At 35.2% G+C, this 25,673-nt stretch overlaps 1 protein-coding gene across 3 annotated transcripts; it reads right to left on the reverse strand.

Annotated features, from left to right (window-relative positions):
• Positions 1–213: 213 nt before the first annotated feature.
• Positions 214–24,169, reverse strand: LOC126977993 (homeobox protein unc-62-like). Of its 3 annotated transcripts, none has more exons than XM_050826725.1 (8): positions 23,814–24,169; positions 18,902–19,014; positions 16,091–16,243; positions 13,802–13,975; positions 11,111–11,334; positions 8,048–8,138; positions 6,447–6,576; positions 214–5,456 (listed from the first exon to the last, which is right to left on the reverse strand). In XM_050826725.1, the coding sequence occupies exons 1-7, from the start codon at positions 23,908–23,910 to the stop codon at positions 6,466–6,468; spliced, it is 963 nt and encodes a 320-aa protein (XP_050682682.1). In that variant the 5' UTR covers positions 23,911–24,169; the 3' UTR covers positions 214–5,456; positions 6,447–6,465. The 3 variants fall into 3 exon arrangements, with proteins under 3 accessions (XP_050682682.1, XP_050682683.1, XP_050682684.1); XM_050826726.1 differs by having other exon boundaries at positions 11,150–11,334; positions 23,814–24,167; XM_050826727.1 differs by lacking the exon at positions 23,814–24,169 and adding an exon at positions 23,335–23,741.
• Positions 24,170–25,673: the final 1,504 nt, after the last annotated feature.

A 25,673-nucleotide genomic window follows, 5' to 3' on the forward strand; every position in this document is an offset into this window, starting at 1 on the left:
TAATTATTATTTTTTGTATTAACATATTTATATGTTTAAATTTCTCTTCTTATGATTATTTAGGACCTAGGTTATAAATATCGCGAATAGACCACTTCTGCAACACAAGAATAGTATTAATATCAGCTGCACTAAAATTTAAATCGTCCTTTGTTCTCTAAAATGAAGAAAAAAAAGGATAATATACCGGAGTATATAATTAAAACTTCACAATGCGAAATAATATTATATTAGTCACTAACAAGTTACAAACTTACACAAGTATATACAGGAGTACCAATTATAAAAATATACTAAGTATTGTACTCAGGTGAAAATAAAAGTGGCCTTAAACAATAACTAAAATCCAACTTACACACGAACTTAAAATTATAAACCAATCATTCCTCATTATGTCTCTGGAGATTAATCACTACCACAGATACATTGACGCCTTGTTATCACGCGGCAGCGAACTCGGCACGAACGCGGAGCGAAACCCTTTTACCTATAACCGGTTTTTACTAGTTGAAAGTGGATTACTGTGGACAATTTTATTATAACAAGAATTGCCATTATTAGTAGACATAATAATTAATAGTTCAAGTTGAAACTTGTAAGTACTATTGTATGTTTTAATCTAGTTTCAAATAGAAAGACCGCTTTAACTCATTGAGCTATTATGTCCTATGTATTGCCAGTCTCAACTAATGATAGGGCGCATCGGGCCAGGCACTTTGAACTTTAACATTCATTCAATGTTTATATGATACAAGTTGCCAGTTGTCACTGTGATGATTGTCATCATCTCTTAAAATAAGTGACGAAAGTTCGCAATACACAAGAATGCATATTTTAAACAAAAAAAATCTGCAAAATTCGTGTTATCTCTAGAAACGCTTTAACAGAAACTGATTGACTTGAGTACAGTTGACTCATGTTACAATCACAGTGAATCATCTTCTCTAGTAGGTACTTAGTACATATAACCTCAATGTTTTAGTTTGATGAGGTAACATAAAAAAGTAGGCGTCATGGAACTCCTACCGAGTGTTATATCGCACACAAGATTTACTTGTGAATACACGTAAACACGGAATAATAAGCTACATCCTGTACCTAATGTGTTTCGCTTGTTCGGTTCGCGTTGAATTCGCTTCCGCGCTTGTAGTTAAAACGCCATAATATTATTGTTGCGGATCACCGTGGACGCACAAACGAAATATTAACGAAACACCGGACATATTTTAAACCTTATTCAATTGCTTAAAACAATATTAAATTAAAATAAAACTCTCTGACCTTCATTTATCATTAATGCATAAATTTATATCGTGAACATATGATTATCGAGAATGCACTCTCACATATAAAATTATGCATTGTGCAGATTCAAATTTAACTATAACTTCGACCCTGCGTCGCATCTGTACAGAGTGCAAATGTGATATTTCGGTTATAAAATATTTTTCACGAAATATACTTCTTCGATTGTAGGATATATTTTATAAGATAAAACTTATGATGTGCTTGATCACCCTGTACACTTAATGCTAAATACAATACCATCGTGACCACTAACTCGTATAAGTGTAGGCAAAGTAAGTAGAACATCTTCGCGATAAATAGGCGACATGAGTGAGACGAGGCGGAATGCCGGGAGAGCAGTCTGGGTAAGCACGTATATAATAATTTAGGAATAAAATAAGTTTGTTTCGATTTGACAATATTATTTCTCTCATCTTTTGCATCTTGTGCTGAAACATTGACATACTTTGTACAAATAGACTCCCAATCGCCTAGTAAAGGGTCTACAAAAATATCCAAGCATCCTTCATTTAAATTCACACCTCATTAGACGGGCCTGATGAGAAAGCTCAGTGTCGCTCAGAGAGCAATGGAGAGGGCTATGCCCGGAGTTTCCCTGCGAGATCGAATTAGAAATGAGGAGATCCGTAGGAGAACCAAAGTCACTAACATAGCCCAAAAGATTGCGAAACTGAAGTGGCAGTGGGCAGGGCACATAGTTCAACGGACAGATGGCCGTTGGGGCAGTAAAGTCCTCGAATGGCGACCACGTAACGGAAGACGCAGTGTTGGTATGCCCCCACAAGATGGACCGAAGATCTGGTCAAGATCGCCGGAATACGTTGGATGAGGGCAGCGCAGGACCGATCGTCGTGGAGATCTTTGAGGGAGTGTCCAGCAGTGGACGTCTTCCGGCTGATGATGATGACAGTAATGTTCAAAGTCTATGAACGAAAACTCTATCTAGGAGACGCGTTGGCAGAGTTTTGCTTCGGACAATTTTTGAGTGTGACTGTGAGTCAATTTGTTTATTGCACGTCAATGACTAGAAACGACAAGAAGATATTCTACTTACTCGGGGCCCGCGCCCTACAAGTACTTTGATGTAGATATATTAGAGGAAACAACATAATTCGCTGATTATTAACAGGATTAAGGGGATCAACCACAAATACTCAAGTATTTTTATACGATATTCGACGCAGTAAAAGGGGGTAAATCGATTTGAAATATTGTCAAAACTAAAATCCTTGATTATTATGATAAACATCCCGTGTTTAATATTGTTAGAGTTTAAAACAATGATAGTTTATAAAGTAATAATATATGATTGCACTCAGTTGTTGACGACAATGGCTTAAGTTTCTTAGAGCAACCGCAAGATGATAGATACAGTACTTCTTCTTTTATAAAATTATGCGTACTATGTGTTTTATGAAAAACAAAATAAATACATTAAAATATTTTGAATACGGCCTTACAGTATCAGAGAATATTAACGGATTCGCTATTTATTCAGTTCAGATTTGATTCGAACAGTGACAGTTGACACTCAACTAAGGAGAAAAGTGTGCTTACATTGTCTTTAAGCACACTTTTACCGTTCTACTATCAGACTGCAAATAATATGTCCTTATATGTGCATAGAACGCTATTGATAGCTTTACATTAAAATTTTATTTCACAGCATTGACACATAGGCATACGGTACGAACCAAACCACAATCAAACAAGAATTATATAAATACAAACTTTTACAATTTACGAACAGGAGCCCTATTACCAAAATCGAAATACGAAGTTTCTGTTGACGGATCGAACATTTTCGTATTACGAAAGTGTTTCGGATCCGAAGCTCGATATGAAGTTCGGGATTAGACATTTTATCTTTCTTTTACCTTATTCCAAAATTCACTTGACATTTACTTTTAATGGTTATGTCTATGGTTCCGAAACGAAATCCATGATCCGAAGTACTTTGATAATAATAGGATTTAATTCGAAGTTCGTCGTTCTTTCGTTTCGGACCGAAACTTCGGCTTTCGATTTTGGTAAAAGAGCTCCTGTAATTCCATTTCCCCAATCATGTTTTGTTGATGATCCAGATTAACAATAGATACGATAATACACTTAAAGAAACCTTGCTTTGGGTGAGGACTTCCCTTTCATTAAATAAAAGAAATCACGTCTTTTCCAGCATCATTTGCAAATGGGTACAAAAGTACTACATAATATTATTTATTATTGTAATCGTCTTGCATAAAACAATAGAGACATTGTACAAAGTTCTATGAATATTAATACACTTCTTAATCGATGATAAAATATTTTAGAAAGTTTAAAATACACCAATACGATTTTGTATAAACATGTAGTATATTGCATAATTCTAATGTTATACAGATAGTATATATTTACCGCATTATATATATTATACATATAATACCACCAGTTGCAGTAAGTATATTTAAAGATTTGCTATCTTTGTCTGTCACAATGAAAAAGGAAGTGACGGTATTATGTTTAATGAAACATTAACTTTATGCATGCTTTCTGCAACTAGCGGATAGTCTATTTATAACAGTATCTAACACTTGACGATTGCTAATTATGTGGGCGTTGCTAGAGCAACCCTGGTTTACATGGTTATAAATGGTTACTGAATTGTTTGTCGGTGCATACCTCTAATTTTTCACAAACCCGGATTGCAATTTGGTTACACTATCGTTAATATCTTGTAAAAGAATATCTACTAAAATGAATAATATTTTATATTTTGAGCAGGTGTGTTAGGAATTTTATAACTCAATAACAGCTGCTGAAAATCAGAATATTTGCCGTTTTAGTAACTTAGGGAACTATGTAAACCAGCCTTGTGTTTTATTAAAATGATAGAATTATTTCGTCACGTGTAAGGACTTTTCTTCCAACGGGAATAATGTATTCTATCGCGATTACAGTTACAAGTATTTTTAAGAGATAAGAGGGCAAGCTGGCTGCGAGACACCGGATAGTAAGAACACAGCTGACCCTTTTTTTGTAACACCAGAGGAATCACAAAAATGTTAAAATAGCCTTTTAGATGGTAGTAGGCCAATATTATTTCTTCTCAGTCTATTTACTTCAACACATCTAGGAACTATGGTTTCTCTGGAAAATCTCTACTTTCAACTCAGTTTTAGTGAGTCTTCGAATTAAATACAGAATAACAAATTTTTAATATTTTCTTTTGACAATTATAAGAACTAATATTTATTTTTAACAGTCTATATGTATATATATGTAGGATGTTAACAAAAACCCCGTACTTGAGGCGTATATTGGTATCAAGTATTGATTTTACAATATTTATTTTCAGGAAATAAGCATATTCAAAAAAAGTAAAAGAAGAAGATTATTAATGTTACCCCCAATTATAAAAGTTTGGACACCTCTGCATGTGGCCATTTTATTGCCATTTTTCCCCGCCCACACACCCATTTCATTCATGTACCCTGCGATGGGCGTGCGGGTGGGAGTCGGCAAAAACGACAGTTTTGTATTAATAATTAATTACGCCATTGGACCGAGGTCAGGGCGATGACCTTAGTTTACTGATAGAATAATAGGTCAGGGGCTCTCAAGATTTTTGAAAACATTTAATATGAAATTTAAAAGTTCTTTTAATCGTAGCATTTATCCCAAGAGGTTTTGATTTTTTATTTTATTTTTGTGGTGTCTCCGCATTCTACTTCATATCAGTGTAAATAATCGTACAGGGTTTTTTTAACATAGTGTATAACAATATGGATTAAACACATACATGAATATGTTTAAAATTAAAACTTTCAGTATTTAAGACTTGCTACAAATAGGCATCGGACGCGGAAACTCTAAATGCCTGCCATTTTTGTTGTCATAAGCTATGACATCATAGGTCATTAAAACAAACACACATGTGGAGGGTACTCTGAGTGGGATTCACTTAAACCAATGTAGCTTTTCAGATATGAATTATTCCACAGAATTTATATACACTTGGCATTTATAAAAATCATAATCTAATTATAAATAAATGGATCATCCAGTATTGTAATCTTTGTAAAATACACAAGTCACGGCAAAGATTTATTGTTGAAGTAAGGAAGTTGTTAACTGGGGCTAACTTATTATAACATCCCATTGCATGCCTGAAACAATGATTAACATTATAAATGGATTCATTCAATACAGAGATATTATTATTATTGCAAATCACAAATAGCCATTAAATCATTACGCCTTATTTCACATTTGCACACAACTAGCGGGTTAACATGGCAGTTTACTTAACAGCCAACTAGAGGATGAAGTCGTGACAGCAGCACGTTATTTTTTGGAAATGCATAATTATATAAACGTTATGATACCTAACCACCTAAGATAAGGTGTCAATTTCGCTAAGATTTGTAAGTCTACATGCCTAAAACCCGCCTGCAAGGCTCATGCGGTTGGGCAATGGGCAACATAAAACTCTGCTTAAATCTGTGGGTTTTTCAGTTTCCCCATATTGCACACGATAGTAATTGACTAGCCATGTTGTCAAATATACTATTAATAGTGCTTACAGTATTCAAAGCCACAATAGCATAAGGCATAGATGCAAGAAGAACTACAATAATAGAATAGAGGTAAGGAGAACTATCACATGAGGGAACAGTGTCTAGCAAATCCTCCAGAGTGGTGCTAGAGTAGTAAGAGGGATTTTGCCATTGTTTACAGTGAAGTGTGTTAAGTAGGAAATTTTGTATTTTAGGGTACCAGAGTAAGTAGCAACGATTATATTTGTCACAATGAATTTAACAAGGAAACATAAACATGTGTAAAAAGTTTTACCAATTAAATAATAATATACGTAATTTTATCTGAGATATTTCCTAAGGAGAATGAGCATGGTACACAGACAGACAAGAGCTAGACTTCCGATAGGGACAGTTGTGGACTGGAGAGTGTGGGACATGGGTGTGAATGTTAGTTCAAAACACCAAATCCCTCAGAACGTACGATTGGTTTGTAGTTTGAACAAGTGTTTGAACAAATTGGCAGATCGCAAGAGTTCCGAACATCACACTGGCAAAACATATAATTATAAATTTCCTTTTAAATTTTACCCACAGCTACAGTTAGCAGGTTCTCCTTACCCGTGTGTTGGTGGTCCCACTACGCCACCACCTCCTCGCCCTGCTCCTTCTCCCGCTGGCGCACTGCCACAGCCGTCTCCACTAGCAGGTACAAGCACTTGAACTTGTCCTTCTCCACTCCCTCCTTCACCTGTTACACACACTATATATTACAGTCTAATTGCATGTATATTTGTTACAGATATAATAAGAAAATAAAACTTAGTTCAATATTAGCACAGATTATTACCATTAACATAAGAAAACTTGCATTTTATATATGTATACCGGTTCATGTCAATTCATGAACTATAACGGTGATCACATACCATTTATGGAAGAGGACAAAAGAGTATATGGGCTTTTTTATGACAATAAGGGACAAGACGAGCAGCGTTCAGCTGATGGTAATTGACACGCCCTGCCCATTACAATATAATGACGCTCCGGATTCTTGAAATATCCAAAAATTCTGAGCGGCACTACAATTGCGCTCGACACCTCGAGACATAAGATGTTAAGTCTCGTTTGCCCAGTAATTTCACTAGCTACGGCACCCTTCAGACCAAAACACAATAATGCTTACATATTACTGCTTCACGGCAGAAATAGGCGCCGTTGTTGTACCTATAATCTAGTTGGCATCTCGTGCAAAGGAGTCTCTCACTGGTAAAAATCTGGCATCCGATGTTAAGTGATCTTAGTGTCATATAGTCCTGAAAATACTGCACAATACACAGCTTGGTTTGTACGTGGAAGAAAGTCTTCCTATCAAATCAAATCAAAATCACTTTATTCATCTAGGTCAAGGAGATGACATGTTGTGAATGTCAAGTTATTTCTAATTTTTTTACATATACCTATTTTACACTTTAAGAAGAAGAAGAAGCAAGAAACTCATTGCAACTGTTTTAAATCAATCAAAAAGGGAATGACCCGTCCCACATCACAGCCACAAACGGTGCCATTTAAGCGATTATCAACTGTTAAACGGTTACCTTGTTTGAGTAAGAAATAAATAATAATAAAGTAAGAAATAATGACTTATCAAATATATCAGGCAAGTGTGTGTGTGTGTGTGTGTGTGTGTGTGTGTGTGTGTGTGTGTGTGTGGGCAGGTCGGTCGCGGGAGACCTCGTAGAACATAGAAAAGGAAAGGTCTGAAACATCCGGAAACGGCGAGCATGTATGAAAAGTACTAGTTAGAGGCTCCTTGGCACAGGATGCTGGCTAGATTATGGGTACCACAACGGCGCCTATTTCTGCCGTAAAGCAGTAGTGTGTAAGCATTACTGTGTTTCGGTCTGAAGCGCGGTAGCTAGTGAAATTACTGGGCAAATGAGACATCATCTTATGTCTCGAGGTGAAGAGCGCAGTTGTAGTGCCGCTCAGAGTTTTTGGGGTTTTTCAAGAATCCTGAGCGGCACTGCATTGTAATACACAGAGCGTATCAATTACCGTCAACCGAACGTCCTGCTCGTGTCGTCCCTTATTTTCATTAAAAAAAACGAGTAATGAATGTAGAGGAAGCGTGTAAGGTTTGTAAGGATAGAAGCAACTGGCGTTCTATTGTCTCTGCCTACTATGACGGGGACATGGCGTGTGTGTGTGTGTGCGTGTACCTTGTGTGATCGTCGCTTGGCGGGCTGCGCCTGCGCCCCACTGCCTCCCGCCGCGTCCTCGCCGTCCACGGTGCGCACCGACACCAGCGACCTGACAACACACTCCACCCATTATTATCATACTCTTTTTTTAAATATATATTCATTTATAACGTTACAAATTTACATGTCCTACGTCTGTGCAGAATGGGATGTCACTTAATGGCTGACAGGCTTGCCCTGCATGTTTCAATATGACAACTCTCTCTGTTATCCCTACTTAAACATTTTATTGAGATAAAAAAACCTTTAGTTGCGAATGCAACGGGAAACTACTAGTTAAATCAAATCAAAATCACTTTATTCATGTAGATCACGGAAATGACACTTATGAATGTCAAAAAAAAATGTTTTCTTATTGAATTTACCGCTACTTCGTAAAGGATTGAGCTAATGAGAAGAAGTAGCAAGAACCTCATTAATAATTAATAATTTACTCATGCTATCTTCTGAACAATAAGCACCATTACGAATTGGTGGCAGTGTAATCGATACTTCTCCGTTCTAATAACGAATTTCCAAACAAAAGAACAAGCCCATACATGTAATTAGTTTTCATAAAACTTTTTTGTCCACATATTTGTACAAGTAAATGATGAACTTTCAGCCCAGTTGACACATCAATACTTTCGTGGTGTACTTTCCGAGAAGGTATTTTAATTAGAGGTATAATTTTAACAAAGTAAATGATGACTGTAAATTCTGCTGAGATTCAGAGAGAAGACCAGCGGGCCTACCATGAACTCTTATTGCGATTTAATTGACAACCTAAAATGAACTGCTTTCCTATTTCGTATCACGACGTGATTAGAGCTATCTAAATTAGGTTGACGTCAAATCAACTAATAAATCGCAATGATGTCAATTGAATATCAAAAATGATATCAATTGGATCGCAAACTTGTTTAATTCGTTCATTCATTCGTACCATGAGGTAATATTTCAACCTTAACTGGATAGCTATGTGTCAAAGTGAGCAATTCGAAAAAGTTGCTACTTCCTTAGAGGAAGGTGAATCGTGTTGTTAATAACTTTTAAAAAATAGTGAAAACATATAGAAAAGGAAACTTTTATTGATGAAAGATGAGATGAGAATACTTTATTGGATTTTTTTGTAAAACAAAATACTGAAATAAATACCAAAAATGAAAATACCGAAGAAGAGGCAGTAAGGGCCCGGACTGTTCACAAGAATGAATTAAAAAACTGTACTCTGTGGTCCTGTCAAATCAAACATCAATGGAGGTGCGTTCATAACTCGTTATTTAAACGAAAACACATAAGCAAACATTTAATTTGTAATTCAAAGAACTATATTTATTTATATTACTATTATTTAATAAGTACAAAATAAGGCTTAATGGTTTATAATTTGAAAGCGCAAGGTTAAAATGTATTTTTAGTAAATACAAATAAAACCGCTAAAATTATATCATTTTAGGTTTCGAAACGCAACGCATATGGTTCGAGTAAGAGAGACAAACTCATGCAACGACTGTAGAGCGTCATCTCTTTCTCACACCGCGGACCACAGACAAATTTATTTCGTTCATTCTACATAAGCAATCCAAACGCCATTCAGTAAAAGGCACTTCATGGTACGAATTTTAGTGATTCGGTTTAGATACCTAAACTGAAGTGCATCGAAATCACATCGCTTATTAAAAGTTGATGGTAAGCCCTCAGGCATCCTTAGGAGATGGTGGCTCGCCAAATTCCAGCACGAGACTGAAGACAATAAAGAAAACTTAAACCGTTTTGATAATTATGGATTTCTGCAAAATAACACCTAATTCAATAAACATTTATATAGATAATTTGTTATGTTTTCAAAGTGATAACCCTAACTTTAATTAAAGATTAATACACAAATAAAAATTGAAAATAATTTTTTTATGAACGATGCGGGAATCGAACCCTCATGCGTTATTAATCCTAGAAGTGACGGTTATCAGTGATAACATGATAACTCATCACTTTAAAAACAAATTGTTAAGATTTACACGAGCGACATGATCCACAAAGACTTGTTCTACATGATGTTCAGGGTACTACAGGGTATTTTTTTGTAAATTAATTAATTAAATGCTCAAAATGTGATCCTTCTTGTGTGATGTTCTAGCATAAGTACAGAGGACTTATTGAAATACTAAGTTTTATCATTTTATCTACACATCCACTTATAATAAGGAAAACTATGCTATAAAGTATTTTATGAAGTGGGTACTTATTTACAACTAATTAATGTTATCTATGGAAGGATAATATCGCTAATTTTCGAACGTGGGCAATAAATAACTTTCTTAAAAGTTGACTCAAACATTTTAAGTTGTTCCTTTCTTTTCAAATATTATGTTACTCAAGAAGAGTTATGAGTTTTTGGCCATTCTTTCGATTAGCATCATAAAAGTGGGGGTGTTTTTTTACATTCGAGTCGGTTCGATTCCCAGACGAGGCAAGTAATTTTTAGAAAATCTTTGAATGCAGAATTACTAACTTTTAAAACTAACATAAAGACTTCTTTCAGTAAAATTTTATTATCCCTATCTACGATATTTAAGGTACTTTTCCTTCATGTCCCATTACTTTGGGACACCCTGTATAGTTGGCTAAATGGTTAAAATTTTATAGGAATTTATGGAAATGAAATTCTGATATTCATTGTAGTTAAATATTTGCATGCTAGGAATACTGCAGGCAAAACATCAGCTCATTATTATAATATTTAAACACCATTATATACTATGTTTTTTGCAATTAAATATACTATTATTATCTCAAGTTAATTTCCTAATATGCAAATATTGGGGTTGAGCAGGTTATCAACCGTAAAGTCGATCCTGTAGATGAAGCCACAATCTGAGAGTTGAACAAAGCATACAAGATTTTATTTCGATACGTCACTCGAACGGTTAGCTCAGTTGGCAGAGCACTCGCACGGAACGCCGGAGGTCGTTGGGTTCGAGTACCGCATAGTTCATAAATTTTTTTTTTCAAATTTTATTTGTGTATTAATATCAATACCAAGCCAGTATTTTAATTGGAGGTGCAAGTATGACTGACCCCCTGCTGGGCGGGTGCAGGTCGTCGTAGCGGATCACGGAGTGCCACACGGCGGGGTCGTACTTCACGTCGGCGTGTCCGGAGTCCTCGTGCTGCTCGTCGCCGTCTCCGTCGCTGCGGTACACCAGCAGCCCGTCGCCGTAGTCGTGGTCCTGGCCACCCTCGCCTTCAGCTCCCGGCTGGAACTGGAGACAACCAACAATACAACCTCAATAATAATTAATACAGCGCTTCAGTCACCCACTAGTGAAACAATAAGGACTCCGTGTCACCTTACATAACAGTGTAGCATCAAAACAATGCGATTAACGTGTAAATACATAGCCCCACGAACACACTTACACTACGACAGGCCGATAGGCGGCCATTATGGGAATTGTCATCGTCTGTGTCAGATCAGTTTGCGTCTCAATAAAATATTTTAAAAATGCCGTCGTGCGTTGTGGAAAAAGTGTAAAAACGATACTTTATAAGTATTTGTGGCCATATATGACTATTTAAGGGAGAAAAAATTGTGTAACTTGTATCCCCCGTAACCGCACACACACTAGCATAACGGTACTTCACTTGCTAATATCACTGCGCGGAGTCCTTTTTTGTTTTCAAATTTTATTAGTGTTATTGTACTATAAGTCTAGTTACTGTATTAATCATAAACGCAATGTAAAATTACTCCCAAGTTTGACGATCTTTACATTACATTCATTAATAATACAGTGTGGGTTTGGAATACACATAAAAAAAGTCTAAGCAACATGTACTAATTTAAATTTTAGGATGGTTTTTTACATTATAACGTATTTTATTTTTAAAATAATATTTTTAGGGTTCTATGATATAAAAATAACCTGATGCACCTGAGCCTTTCAGTATTTCCGGGCCGACGGTACACTCGCACCCTTCTTGTATCAGGCCTAAACCCGAATCGCGACTCATCGGAAAACATAATTTTATCCCATTGTTCCTGGGTCCATATTCTGCGTTCTCTGCACCGTTTATATCGACGAGTGCGATTCCCGTGACGTATCGGTGGGCACTTAATTGGGCGTTGAGCTCGTAGGCCGTACTCATGCAGACGATTTCGCACAGATTGGGGACTTACATCAACACGACTTTTATTTCGTAGCCTCAAACTTATCTCTCGAGCGGTTAACTGCAAGTAAGCTGTATGTACCGGTCTTGCCGAGTGGTTGTACTCCTTCTACGGCCTGAATTCTGTTCAACGGGTTCCCTTGTATCATTGTAGCGCTGCCAAAGATGACAAATAACACTTCTATGAATGCCAAAATGCCGAGATACCTGAGAATGATTACTTCCCGCTAGCAACATCCCTACAGCTCTTTGCATTTCATTTGCTGTCAAATGACGTAAAGAATATCTAATAATTCAATTTTGTCGCTAATTTTATTTAAATGGTTGGTAAAATTATAAAATCAAGACTAAACGTAGCAATAAAAACGCACTTAAATTCAAACAAATTCCATTTCATTTAATTTTATGAAAAAAAAAACATCAATATCATTAATAACATCAATAACAAAAAAGTTTACATAAGTATGCACTTGCAAGAGTGAATACTTAGAAATTAATTAAAATAAATGGTAAATTTGTAATATCATGCATGTTGCTTAGACTTTTTTGATGTGTGTATTTCAACATTGTACAGCAACATAATACTGGGTAAAAATCATGTTAGGATTAAAACGCTGAATTTTTACGATAAGTTTTTGCGTAAAAGTTAAATTTTTATTTAACGACCCACGTTTCGTTGCCTTTGCAGGATAACGTTATCAAGGGAACTAACTAACAAACGTTAATGGAAAGAAAATACTAAAACAGGAATACGCGATGACAGAAATATTTGGATGTTTCACCATTGACATCTTTTCATTAATATTAACACCCACATTTGAAAACTCATTTTGCTGGTCTTTATGGGTAACATCAATTGATGTTACTCGTTACAATTATAACCAATGATAAAGAACATAGTCTAAAAAAATAATAGTTTGCAAAAACTAAAAAATCTCTAAATCTATTTTAATCTAAATTATATTTTATTGTAAAAAAAGCGTGGGGTGTAGAAGAATTATTATTATAATAATATCTTAAAAATCACCCCACGCTTTTTTACAATAACATATATATTTTTAAAACTATTAAGTACATTAACATCAATTCTTGTCTTATCGACTATAGATAAAAATTATATAAATTGACAAAAATCTTAGTTTGCAAATTAAATAAGGGAATAATCTTATCAAATTAGTGCACTGTCATCGGTCCTCGATAAATCTACAAAGTTTGAATGAAATCTGGCCGTTTAAAGTGGGTCAAAATCGCGTCTAGAGGAGTCAGTTACAAACATACAAGTGAAGCTAATATTAAGCGTATAAAAAGTCTCGCAACTCAGTTCTTCTACCGTAAAAACTTTTGAGATCCATGTAATACCAAGTCGGTCAATTTATTTAGTCGCTATGTCTTAAGTTATCACGTAATTAGCTAAACTAACATTATACATAGAATATTTATTTATGCAGTTGTATCTAGATAGCAGGCGTATCTAGATAGGCCTATTTGTTCTCTATGAATGTAATGTGATCATCAGCAGTTCGTACAAGTGATGGCCCTGATGGCTGGCTGGCTGCTCACCTCAACCTCGCTGCCGTCCCACGTAGTGACCATCAGACTGCCGCTGGAGCCGGCGCCTCCACTGAGCTGCTTCCGACCGCGTCGCGATATGGTGTAGTGCAGCGGGTCTTGTCCCTCTCGCCTGATCATCTCCGGCAGGATACGCCGGCGCGCGTTGATGAACCAGTTGCATACCTGACCATAAATATCACATTATTACCTACAAAGTCCTACTTGTAAAAGGCATAAAAGCCATTTATTTTCTCAAAATTGATTCCTTTAGAATTCTTTTTGATGTCATTTCTTATACTACTAGATACTACTACCGCTTCGGAAACAAATGGCGCTCTGAGAGAGAAGAAGCGGCGCAAGAAACTCTCCCAGCATTCTTTTTTTTTTGCGCTCTTTTCAATAAAAATATACAATATTGTACAGTCGCCATAAAATAATCACAATCTAGTCCCAGGCTGTCCGATCATTTAGATATTCAGCAGTGGAGTAATAGGATTTACGACAGAGCCATTTTTTTATAAAACATTTAAATTTATTTATAGGTAATGCCTGAACAGTGGCTGGGAGTTATAATAATGTATACATTTACCCTTAAAGCTATTATGTATCTTATGAAGACTACTAGAATTAAATACAAGCAATCCCTTATTTCTAGTGTTATAATAATGAAAATCACTATTAAGAGCAAAAAGGTATTAGGTGTATTAGCTGTAGCCTTGGAGTAACAAACTACATCAATTTTATTTTGAGCTCTATGTAGTCCTGGAGAATCCGTCCACAATTAGGACCTGTACCTAATAGTAGTAATTCATATTATTGCTGCAACGAAACAACATGTATGAATTCTCTATGAAACGCCTTTAGATGGGCATTAATTTTCCGAACATTTACCAATGTAATTTATATTTATTTACAGTATCGGAAAAAAGAGATTTTGACGAACGGAAAACAGACCAATTTTTTAATCAAAGCTGATATTTTGACGGGTGAATTTTCGATTGAAAATAAGTGTTCTTTTTCGATATATGAGACAAAATAAGGTGAAAAAATAAATATTTCGCTTCTAATAAATTACACATTTTCCCAAATACACTGTGTATTTGGGTCATAAAAAGGTTAATTTTCACCAAGTTTCGTCAAAAAAAAATTTATTTTGGAAAAACAAAAGAAAAAGAAAAAACCAAAAACCTGTTTTTTTTTAATTTTTCATATAAATTTTTAGGGTTTATGAAAAAATTGTAAAAACAAAAGTTGTAGACACTTTTATTACCTACAACTTTTCCATTTGATTTATTTCCATATGACTTGCAGTTTAGTTGGAAATCGAGATAAACCGTTTTTTACCCTTAACCCCCCCCCCCCCTTTTTTCACATCCCGACCTTATACGGGTGATATGTCACCCGTAATTTATTTTTCCTTTTATTTTTGTTACATTATCTTCCGTTTGCAATGAGTTTCATCCTACTATTATTTTTCTTCACTTTTTATCATTTCCAAATGCCTCACCACTGGTCTTTTATATATTAAACATTATCAAAAATACATGTATATTGGGAACCAACAGTCAAAATGTTTATTTCTTTAAATTCCTCTCTAAATGATTCTTTCGGACCTAGGTTGTAAATAGCGTGAATAGCAGCTTCTGCAGCACAAAGATGGTATAAATATCGGCCGCACTGTCCCATAACAATATACCATAGGACATGATACTAACTACTACTGTTAACTGTCTAATTTTCTTAACCGCATATGCTGCAGAACTAAGCCTATTCGCCAATCCGTCCACAGGTGACATTAAAAGGCATAAAAGGCATTTATTTTCTCAAAATTGATTCCTTTACAATTCTTTTTGATATCATTTCTAATAACTACTAGATACTACTACCGCTTCGGTAACAAATGGCGGTCTGAGAGAGAAGAAGCGGCGCAAGGAACTCTCCCAGCATTCTTTATTTTGCGCTATTTTCAAAAAAAATATACAATATTATACAGTCATTTCTATTGCTATAAAATAATCACAATCTAGTCCCAGGCTGTCCGATCATTTAGATATTCAGCAGTGGAGTAATAGGATTTACGACAGAGCCATTTTTTTTATAAAACATTTAAATTTATTTATAGATATTGCCTGAACAGTGGCTGGGACTTTATTATAGAAGTGTATACATTTATCCTTAAAGATATTATGTATCTTATGAAGCCTACTAGAATAAGTTTTAGTTCGAAGCAATTTTAATTCCACAGGTGACCCAAACAACATAATATTAATTCGATATAAGAATGTGTATGTAACTCACTTGTAGCACGGTGAGGTTGGCCTCCTGACTCAGCGTGAGTTTCTCCGCGTCGCTGGGGTAAGCATTGTACCTGTGTTCATACAGCCACCGCTTCAGTATTTTCACGGACTGTTTCGGCAGGTTCCCGCGCCGCTTGCGAATAATCATCTGGGCCTGAAAGTACAGTTAACCAAAGACTATTACTTAGGCATGAGATTCAATATTTTGAGCATGCTAATACCCGTAATATCAAGGAAAGGGTAAATAATAATAATATTTACTCACTTTTACACAAATTATCTTGCCCCAAATTAGACATATATTATAGCCTGTGTTATGGATTGCAAGACAACGATATATTTAATATAATATACTAACTTAAACATACATAAATACGTATAAACGTCCATGACTCAGAAACAAACATCCGTATTCCTCATATAAATGCTTGCATCTACCGGGATTCGAACCCGGGACCCCTATCTTAATAGGTAGGATCGCTAACCACTCGGATATGCAGATCGTCGTTAATATTAGTGACTCGACCTTTACGTTAGTGACATAACAGATTTTAATGTTTTATGTTTTTGTGTGTTACAAGCACACAATCGTGGAATTTAAATGTATCCCCACTCTGTTTATTGGCTAGTCTTGGTGGCTGAGCGGGGCACCCAGTAATACGGGTCTACACCAAGTACAAGGGCCCTTGCGAATAGCTTGTAGCTTGCTAAGACAATAAATCTATATCTAATATATAAAATTCTCGTGTCATAGTGTTAAAGATTGAACTCCTCCGATTCGGCTTGACCTATTCTCATGAAATTTTGAGTGCATATTGAGTAGGTGTGAGAATCGGACATCTATTTTTCATCCCCCTAAATGTTAAGGGTGGTCAACACGAACTTTTTTTTGTAATATTTTTGTCAATTTTTTTTAAATTTATAAAAAAATACATACAACTTCAAATTTTCACCCATCTACGATCAACAGCTACTTTTGTATCGCGATTTTAATATCGGCAATACAACGTTTGCTGGGTCAGCTAGTATATATATAAAATTAAAATGGTCTTAGTTTGAGGCTCTTTGACGCCGTAACCACTGATAGTATCGACATGAAACCACCACCATTCGATGCGAAATTTATCCTAGATGGTTTATGGCTATTTTTCGAATTACATCGTTCCTTCATTAATTTATTCCCTTTTAAAATTCGACCAGCGAAGCGGGCGAACGGCTAGTAAGTAGTTTATAAACATAAATTTTTTCACAGATGGCCGTTGGGGCAGTAAAGTCCTCAAATGGCAACCACGTACCGGAAGACGCAGTGTTGGTAGGCCCCCCACAAGATTGACCGACGATCTTGTCAAGATAACCGGAATACGTTGGTTGAGGGCAGCGCAGGACCGATCGTCGTGGATATCTTTGGGGGAGGGCTTTGTCTAGCAGTGGAAGTCTTCCGGCTGATGATGATGAAGTCAATAAAAGTATTTTTTTTAATGAGAATAAGAGACGACAATACGTTCGACCGATGTTGACAATATTCAAAACTCTGAACGGCACTCCAGTTCCGCACTTTTAGCTAAAGATGTTGTTAAGTCGCTGTAGCCCAGTAATTTTTCACTTCTAACTTCTAAAAGGCCCAGCAACGGGCATGTTTGTAAATATACTTGCCCATCCTGAGTCTAAGGATGCCATAAGTCTATTTGAATCCATAAGTCTAATTTGTTGAAGACTGTATAACTTGTTTTTCTTTTTATTAACTTTGTTTTTTAGTTTGTTAAGTTAAAAAAAATGTTTTTCTTTTGTTTTAGTATCAATGTACTTAGATTATAATGGAGTTGACATGTATATACATATAAAAGCCCCTAAATAAATTAAGAACAAAAAAAGGCCATCAACGGTCCTGTGATTATTTTGGTGTTGCAAGAGAATGTGGTCGGTCATGATCTAGACATCAGGTGACATGTACGCTTGTTTGTCCCCTTCCATAAAAAAAAAACTAGCAACAGCACCCTTCCAAACAGAAACACAATAAGGTTTGCACATTACTGATGGAAAGCAGATAAGGTCAGCGTGTCCATGATATTTATTTATTTTATTTGGGAAACTTACAGCCATTTTTACAAAATTTTACACAACAAATAGATTAATAAATGCTAATTACAAGCTTCCACGTATGTTTTTAGATTGCTTAAGCTCAGATTATTATATAACACAAACAATACTGTACCTAATACAAAAAAGGGGCTAACTTATGAGATTAAGTGCTTCTTTTTTTATGTTAGACTTACATCGACACTGTCTTTAGTAAGCACATTCTTAGCTACATGAGGACTACAAGTAAAGAGGTACAAACGGTCATCATGGTTAAGCTTTATTTTTTATGGAATAGGAGGACAAACGAGCGTACGGGTCACCTGTTGTTAAGTGATCACCGCCGCCCACAATCTCTTGCAACACCAGAGGAATCACAGAAGCGTTGCCGGCCTGCGCTTTTTTTGAAGGTACCCATGTCGTATAGTCCTGGAAACACTGCACAAGGAAGTTCATTCAACAGCTTTGTAGTGTTTGTTGAAAAGCTTGTTGAACTGCCGCATGCAAAGAGGAAAAATACTATTTTTCCGGTAGTTAGTGTGGCTGGAATCGATGCTAAACAAAGGCGGTTTCCTAAGACTAAGGCTAAGAAGCTCCGGTTATTTTGGGCTAATTTCAGTAAAAACGCGATGTCAGACATGTTTCACCTCTGATATAATGGAAGTAGATGGACAAGAAGCTTCCCATTGATGTGATGTTTATAGTATGACATATTATTATTATTGAAATATCTTACCGATGGTAGAGGTGTACCACCAGAGATGGTGATACGCCTGGTTCTGTCAACTTCTCCATCAGTGCCGGACTCATTATCGTCGGTCGACGATGTGGACGGGAATCTGTCGCGGGCTGAAAGTTTGATAGCTTCATTAGTAACAAACAAACAAGCAGAACATAATATGAACAAACAATCGAGAGAGCTTTACTGCTTTTTTTTTTTATATATATTTTATGACAAAAAGGGACAATACGAGTAGGACGTTCAGCTGGCAGTAATTGATACGCCCTGCCCATTACAATGCAGTGCCGCTCAGGATTGTTGAAAGATCCAATAATTCTGAGTGGCACTACAATTGCGCTCGTCTCTTTGAGACATAAGATGTTAAGTTTCGTTTGCCCAGTAATTTCTCTAGCTTCGGCGCGCTTCAGACCGAAACACAATAATGTTTACAACAAGTTTGCTTCATGGCAGAAATAGGCGTCGTAGCACCCAGTCTAGCCGGTAGCCTGTGCAAAGGAGCTTCCCACTGGTAAACAACTACAAACATTAAAAATATTTCAAGCTATGTGGACTAGTGGTATATCTGCTTCTCGAGCCACATATTGCTAGTGGAAACTTCGCATATTTCTCCACATCCAGTTTAAAGTCATTGTTTAAACAATAAATTTCGAATGGGTAACAAACAATCATCACAAAGGTATGAACTGTAAAGTGTTGATTGTTGTGTGGTACTTGTATGGTACCGGTTACCTGATTTTAAGTGATTGTGTAGTATAAAAAAACAAAGTATGCAAGAGAGAAGAATCTCTTAACGGAGATACAACAAGATAGAAAAGGAAAGGGAATCTACTGTTACTATGGCCGATTTTATTGATAAGTCGTAAATAAATAAATTAAAAAAATTAATAAAATATGAATGTTAAAAGCTAACACACACATTGACAAATGAAATTGGTCACGCAATTTTTACCGTGAAGCAGTAATGTGTAAACATTACTGTGTTTCGGTCTGAAGGGTGCCGCAGCTAGTGAATTTACTGGGCTAATGACACTTAACATCTTATGTCTCAATGTGATGAGCGATCGGGCTGTCAGGTGACCTATACACTAGTATATTAAGTATATGCTGCTATAAATTATATTCTCCTGAAATACCAGAGTAACTTCAGGAGTGTTGTAGGACCTTATAAAGCATCAAATAAAAAGGTCATGCGAATACCTGGCCAACATTAAACTCTTCATGATTTTAGAGATGAGCGAGTTTGTGGCATGAGCCACATTCTTGTTAGGGTTAGGAAGGCTTTAACACACAGAAAAACTATAGTCCCAATATACATTAACCTGTTTATATTTTTACAGTATTAATTGATACACAAAGTAAAATAAGTACAATAAACAATTCAAATGAATTGCATCTATCTTCCTGCCTGATTTCCAAACATACATAATTATGCATGATCTTTGACACCTGCTCATAATGTATACCAATCACATCAGCTTCTGAATTTTAAATATAAATTTATACACATTTATCTATTTCCATACATAGAGAACATATACACATTATTTTTTAATTAAAATAAAATCCAGTGGTTTGTGTAGCAATGTATTAGTCTTGAAAGCCCTTATATAAGTCTTGTAAGATATCAAGTAATAGAATCAAGATGGGTCCACATAATATAATGAATTCTAGGAAAAAAGGGTATGAGTGGTGCAGAAAGTGAAACCTTTTGTTTGCCATTCATTGAATAATATAACTATCAACACTACACAAATTCCAGAAAATTTTTAAAACCCACGACATAAAATTTTACACTTTGAACACTAACAAAACCCTATCGGCCTTACAAATAAACTTGGTATAAAGTTATAACTGATGATAAACAAAGAAAATGCAAAATGTTTACAATATAGTTGACAACACTGTCAATACAATGATAATTCCGAAGTTTTTCGCATGACAAGCTGCTTTGCAAATAAACATGGGAAACATTATATGTCCAAAGAAACCATTCGTAAGCAAAATGTCTATTTGTAAACATTTTACATATTCTTGGTTTATGCTTAGTTATAACTTTATGCCAATTTTATTTGTAAGGTGGTATATGTATGTAGTATCATAGCCCTTCCACAAAACTCCACTCAGTGCCTTTTTTGTAGGTGAACAAACTATTGTATGGATGACCTGATGGCAAATGACCACAGCTAATACCTTGCAACACTAGAAGAAGGTGATGAATCTTGCTGGCCTTTTAAGGTATATGCACCTGCAACTTTAAAGCTCTACTCTTAGCTGTTTTAACCACAGAACCTGTTGAGGTCCAGTGTGAGGAGTTTTGTCAAAGAAGTGGTGATGCTTGTTTTATTGTGCCATACACAATCTTATCCTAGCTAATAAGTTGCTGCTTGGCCTTCTGCTTTGCTTAGGTAATGGCTGCCCATCTTTGTATATATAGGTAAATACACAAATGAAATTTGAAAACAAAATTTATGAACAATGGGGGACTCAAGCCCGTGACTTTTCTATAGACAGATTTTATGACAAAACCAGAGATTTGCAAAACATGATAACAATTTGACAAGAAATGTAGTGACAATGATGATTGATTAAGCTAAGATTACAAGAAAACAAACATAAAATAATTAATGTTGTTGTATGATGAAGTAATCTAGTGTAATGTGGGTTATTCATGATAAGAATCTTTTCCAAAAGTATTACTATAGCAACTATTTCATTACCTTATTTCAAATAATGAGATACTTAATATTATTACTTTAAACTAGAAGCCAGGCATGGGTGGATCTAAATAAAATTCAAGATTTAATTTTGTCAACATTTAGAGAGAGAGAGAGAGAGGAGGGGGGGGGGAGATTTATTTAAGTACTATCAGAAATACCAAGGTATTTGACAAGTTTCATGCAAATTTCAAATACAAGTTTTATACAATGTTTTCAAAATACAAAATTATAAAACTTGTCAAAGACAAAATTAGTATGAAACTTGTCTGATAAAATTGTTTGTCAACTACTAATTGTCTAAATGTATATGATCTCATGTTTTATACTTGTTGTAGGCCTTGTAGCTAAACTTGTTTAAGACATTTCAGTACAGAAGTTTATGAATATTTCTGCTCAATTTACTACTGGTACTGACAATGGAAGATGAAGGTACTGTGGAACTTTGCTTCATGAGGTAAACATTGAATGATCTAAGAATAGAAGACAGAAAAAAGTGAATTCAGAAACTTTGTTAGAATGACACTAGTAATTTCGAGAATTTGCTTCAAAAAGTTGCTTTACATTTCTAAGCAGAATAAACATTATTGAGATGCTATCACTCCAGCAGAGCAATTATTTTTTTATGGAAAAGAAGGACAAATGAGTGTACAGGTCACCTGGTGATACACATATTCTCTTGTAACACCAGATGAATCACAGGAGATTTGCCGGCCTTTAAGGAAGGCATATAAGCTTTATTTTTGTTAGCTGTTAATTTGAGATTTCTAGCTACTGCTGATTAATATTTTTCTTTGTATTTGCATCGGATATCAAAGTCAAAAAGTAGTCAATGCATAACTGATGCTTGCAAGACAATTATAAAAGTATTGAAAGAATATCTTAATGTTAGCCGAGCAAATATTGCTAATAAAGTTTGTTTCTTTGACCACTCCATTTATCATCTTTTTTTACACTTGCAAAAAAAATGTGGTCTGTCCGGTAAATGTATAAAACTCTTTCTAACAAACGTGGATAGAGTATAAAACTTATTTTAAATAAGTATTATACATAAACTTTAATAAAATTACCAATACTTGTTAAAAGCATGTATGTTTTATGTTGGTGTGAACACTATCAATGTCTCAGACCTATATGTGAATGCAAATGTGTTTTATACTTGTTTATTGTCAATATGAGGAAAAAGAATAAATGTTGAAAGACAAAAAGTAAGATGGCCCTAATAAGATAACCCTATTCAGAACATTTTGTAGCTTTTCCAAACCATTTATTTAGTAGGTGGGTATTTTGCGAATATTATACATAAGTGTTATGTACATACTGTACAATCTATAACTTCAAAATAAGATGTCATTGTCTGGAGTGAAGTAGTTGACTTTCGTGTTCGATTACAATGGATCAGAATATCTCTTACTAAATAGGTACTCTGGCTGAATAGTTTCAATTTTATGGATTTGCTATTCATAATTGACAAGGGTGTCAGCGAGGGAACAATCATTTCTTTTTCCCATAACTTTTGATAGCTGCGCGTAATCAAACCAATACGGCAGCCAGTACCACCATTTTGTCGACACATCTGCTGTCATTTTACGTCAATAAGACACTTCAATCATTAAAGTCATCAACATTTTAATAAACAAACAGTAAACAAATTAAGTAATGTTATACAAAGCACTTATAAAATATGGAAGAAAAATATAACATAATACGAACCCATCATCTAAGCGATCTTCAGTAAAACTTGAGCTCAGACAGAAGCAGCCTAAACACTATAAATAGCCCGACGCCCGAAATGACGTTTCTGAACTATTAAAACACTAAGTTAGACCCAAACACTATTCAGGAATTGCGAAACCTTTGCAAACTATAGTACACTAATATATCCAAACAATCTGTAAAACATACAATCAGCACTAAATGCTTAATACTCAAGTAGTAATGTGGCGCATTGGCGCCATTTTTCTTTATCGCGGCCGAACGGTGTGATGACGTAATAGACCTAGTTTTTATTTATCACAATACACAACAGCTGCAAAACTTTCAGGATAACAGATTTTCGCGAATTATTTCATTTTTTGTTTTTATGGGGCTTTGTCACCTTGACGTCCGACACAGACAAGCCGTCATTTATCAATCGTCAAGCTGACAAGCATGGCGGAAACGTGGCGTTGATTTTTGGTCAGTTTTCTTACCTCCAGGCGACATTGATAGCGGTCTATTAGAGATACGGGCTTCACGAAGTAACTCTCTTGAAATTTCTCTGATTTCGTGTCTCTGTTGGTACGTCATATTTAATCGGTAATGTTCTTATCACACAATACCGGTAGTAGGTGGTAATACAGCTAACTAATCCATTATAAATGTTATTATGAACACACTTCACTTTATAATACCTTAAACACTACTTAATATTTGTTTATGAATGAAATAACACAACACCTTAACTAAAATACAATTTAAAACAGTAAACAAGCGCTGATAACAAAAGCATCTCAATGAAAACTGTCGCTTCAAGACAAGGGGGACGGCAACGGCGGGAAGCGGGCCATAGCGCCGCCGCGTAGCTATCTCTTTTTGACGCAGGATAAGTTATATAGTTGTCTCATATATAAACATAGATGACAGTTATGAAAATGTCTGTCGAAACAAAGCATGTCGATTGGCATATTTTGGAATAGATGTCAAAAAAAAATTTGAAAACATGTCAAATTTAATCCAAACAAATGGTGAAACTGAAAAGTAAACACTAAATACGTCTTTCGTACCGCTATTGGTTGCTTTGAAAACTTGCCACAGTCCACACACCTGACAATGACAATTATTATGATTTAAGAAAATTACGATATTATGTTGACTGTTGTTTGTCGGAGGCTTTGTCTGAGCCCTGAGTTTGCACTTTGCAGCGTGGAAGATAATATTATATCGGACGTGTTGTTAGTGATGTAACGAAATTCCGCATTTACCAAATTATTTTTTGTACTGAATACGTGTGTTCTAATTGGTTTATATTTAAATCGATACTTTACTTTAAATCTGTAACAACTGAATTTACAATATTAATTCGGTTTACAGTAAATTTGCTTCAAAATTCAAATTTGTGCTATGTCTATAAATGTCAATGAAAAGTAAATTATTACATAATACATTATGTGATTAGGACGCGACGTCACTTATTTTATTATTTACTTTCTAAAACGAAACATCTCAACAATTTAAAACTGGCCAGCAATATTGCTCGAAGGCTCGGAGCATTAATTCAATGCACACAATAAGCACAGCTTTATGCTAATACACTTACCTACTAAGTATGTACCTACTACATACATAATGATAAATGCATTCATTTTCATATTCGAACCTCTGATAAATTAACAACACTTTTATCATTTTATGTACTACTTTTATCATTTAAGGTACTTATGCGCAGAAGTATTTTCTATATAATATATGGCACGTTCATACTAATAAAATATATAAATAATTAGTTAAGAATTTTTTTAAAATAGGTCTCTCTTATTTTACATCAAATACAGGGTGGTGCATAATGAGCTATATGGTTTAAATGGTTTGTAACTTTTTTTCTTTATATGATTATTATATTTTTTTTTTAAATACAGTATATTATTGGGATTTTTTTTTGCAATTAGCTTTGAAAAATGATGTCCTGTAAGTGATGTCCATTTTCTGCTTCGCACATAGGTACTCTTTTTAGCATATTTTTCATAAATTTTCGCAAAATTTCGGGTGTAATGGCCATGATTTCATTTTGAATGTTGGTTTTTAGTTGGAGTATGATTCTTGGTTTGTTAACGTACCCTCTTTCTTTCAAATAGCCCCAAAGAAAACTGTGGGGAGCTGTTAAATCTGGTGAACGTGGAGGCCAGTTAAAATCGCTTGTGCGCGAAATTATGCGTTCGCCGAATATGTCCCATAACAAAGCCATTAAGGCACCTGCAGTATGTGCTGTGGCTCCATCTTGTTGAAACCACACGTTTGGATGGTTTTCCACAGCTGGCCTAACAAAATTTTCCAACATCGTCCGATATGCACCA

Source organism: Leptidea sinapis, chromosome 46 (assembly GCF_905404315.1).
Source record: "Leptidea sinapis chromosome 46, ilLepSina1.1, whole genome shotgun sequence".
NCBI classification, from domain to species: Eukaryota; Metazoa; Arthropoda; class Insecta; order Lepidoptera; family Pieridae; genus Leptidea; species Leptidea sinapis.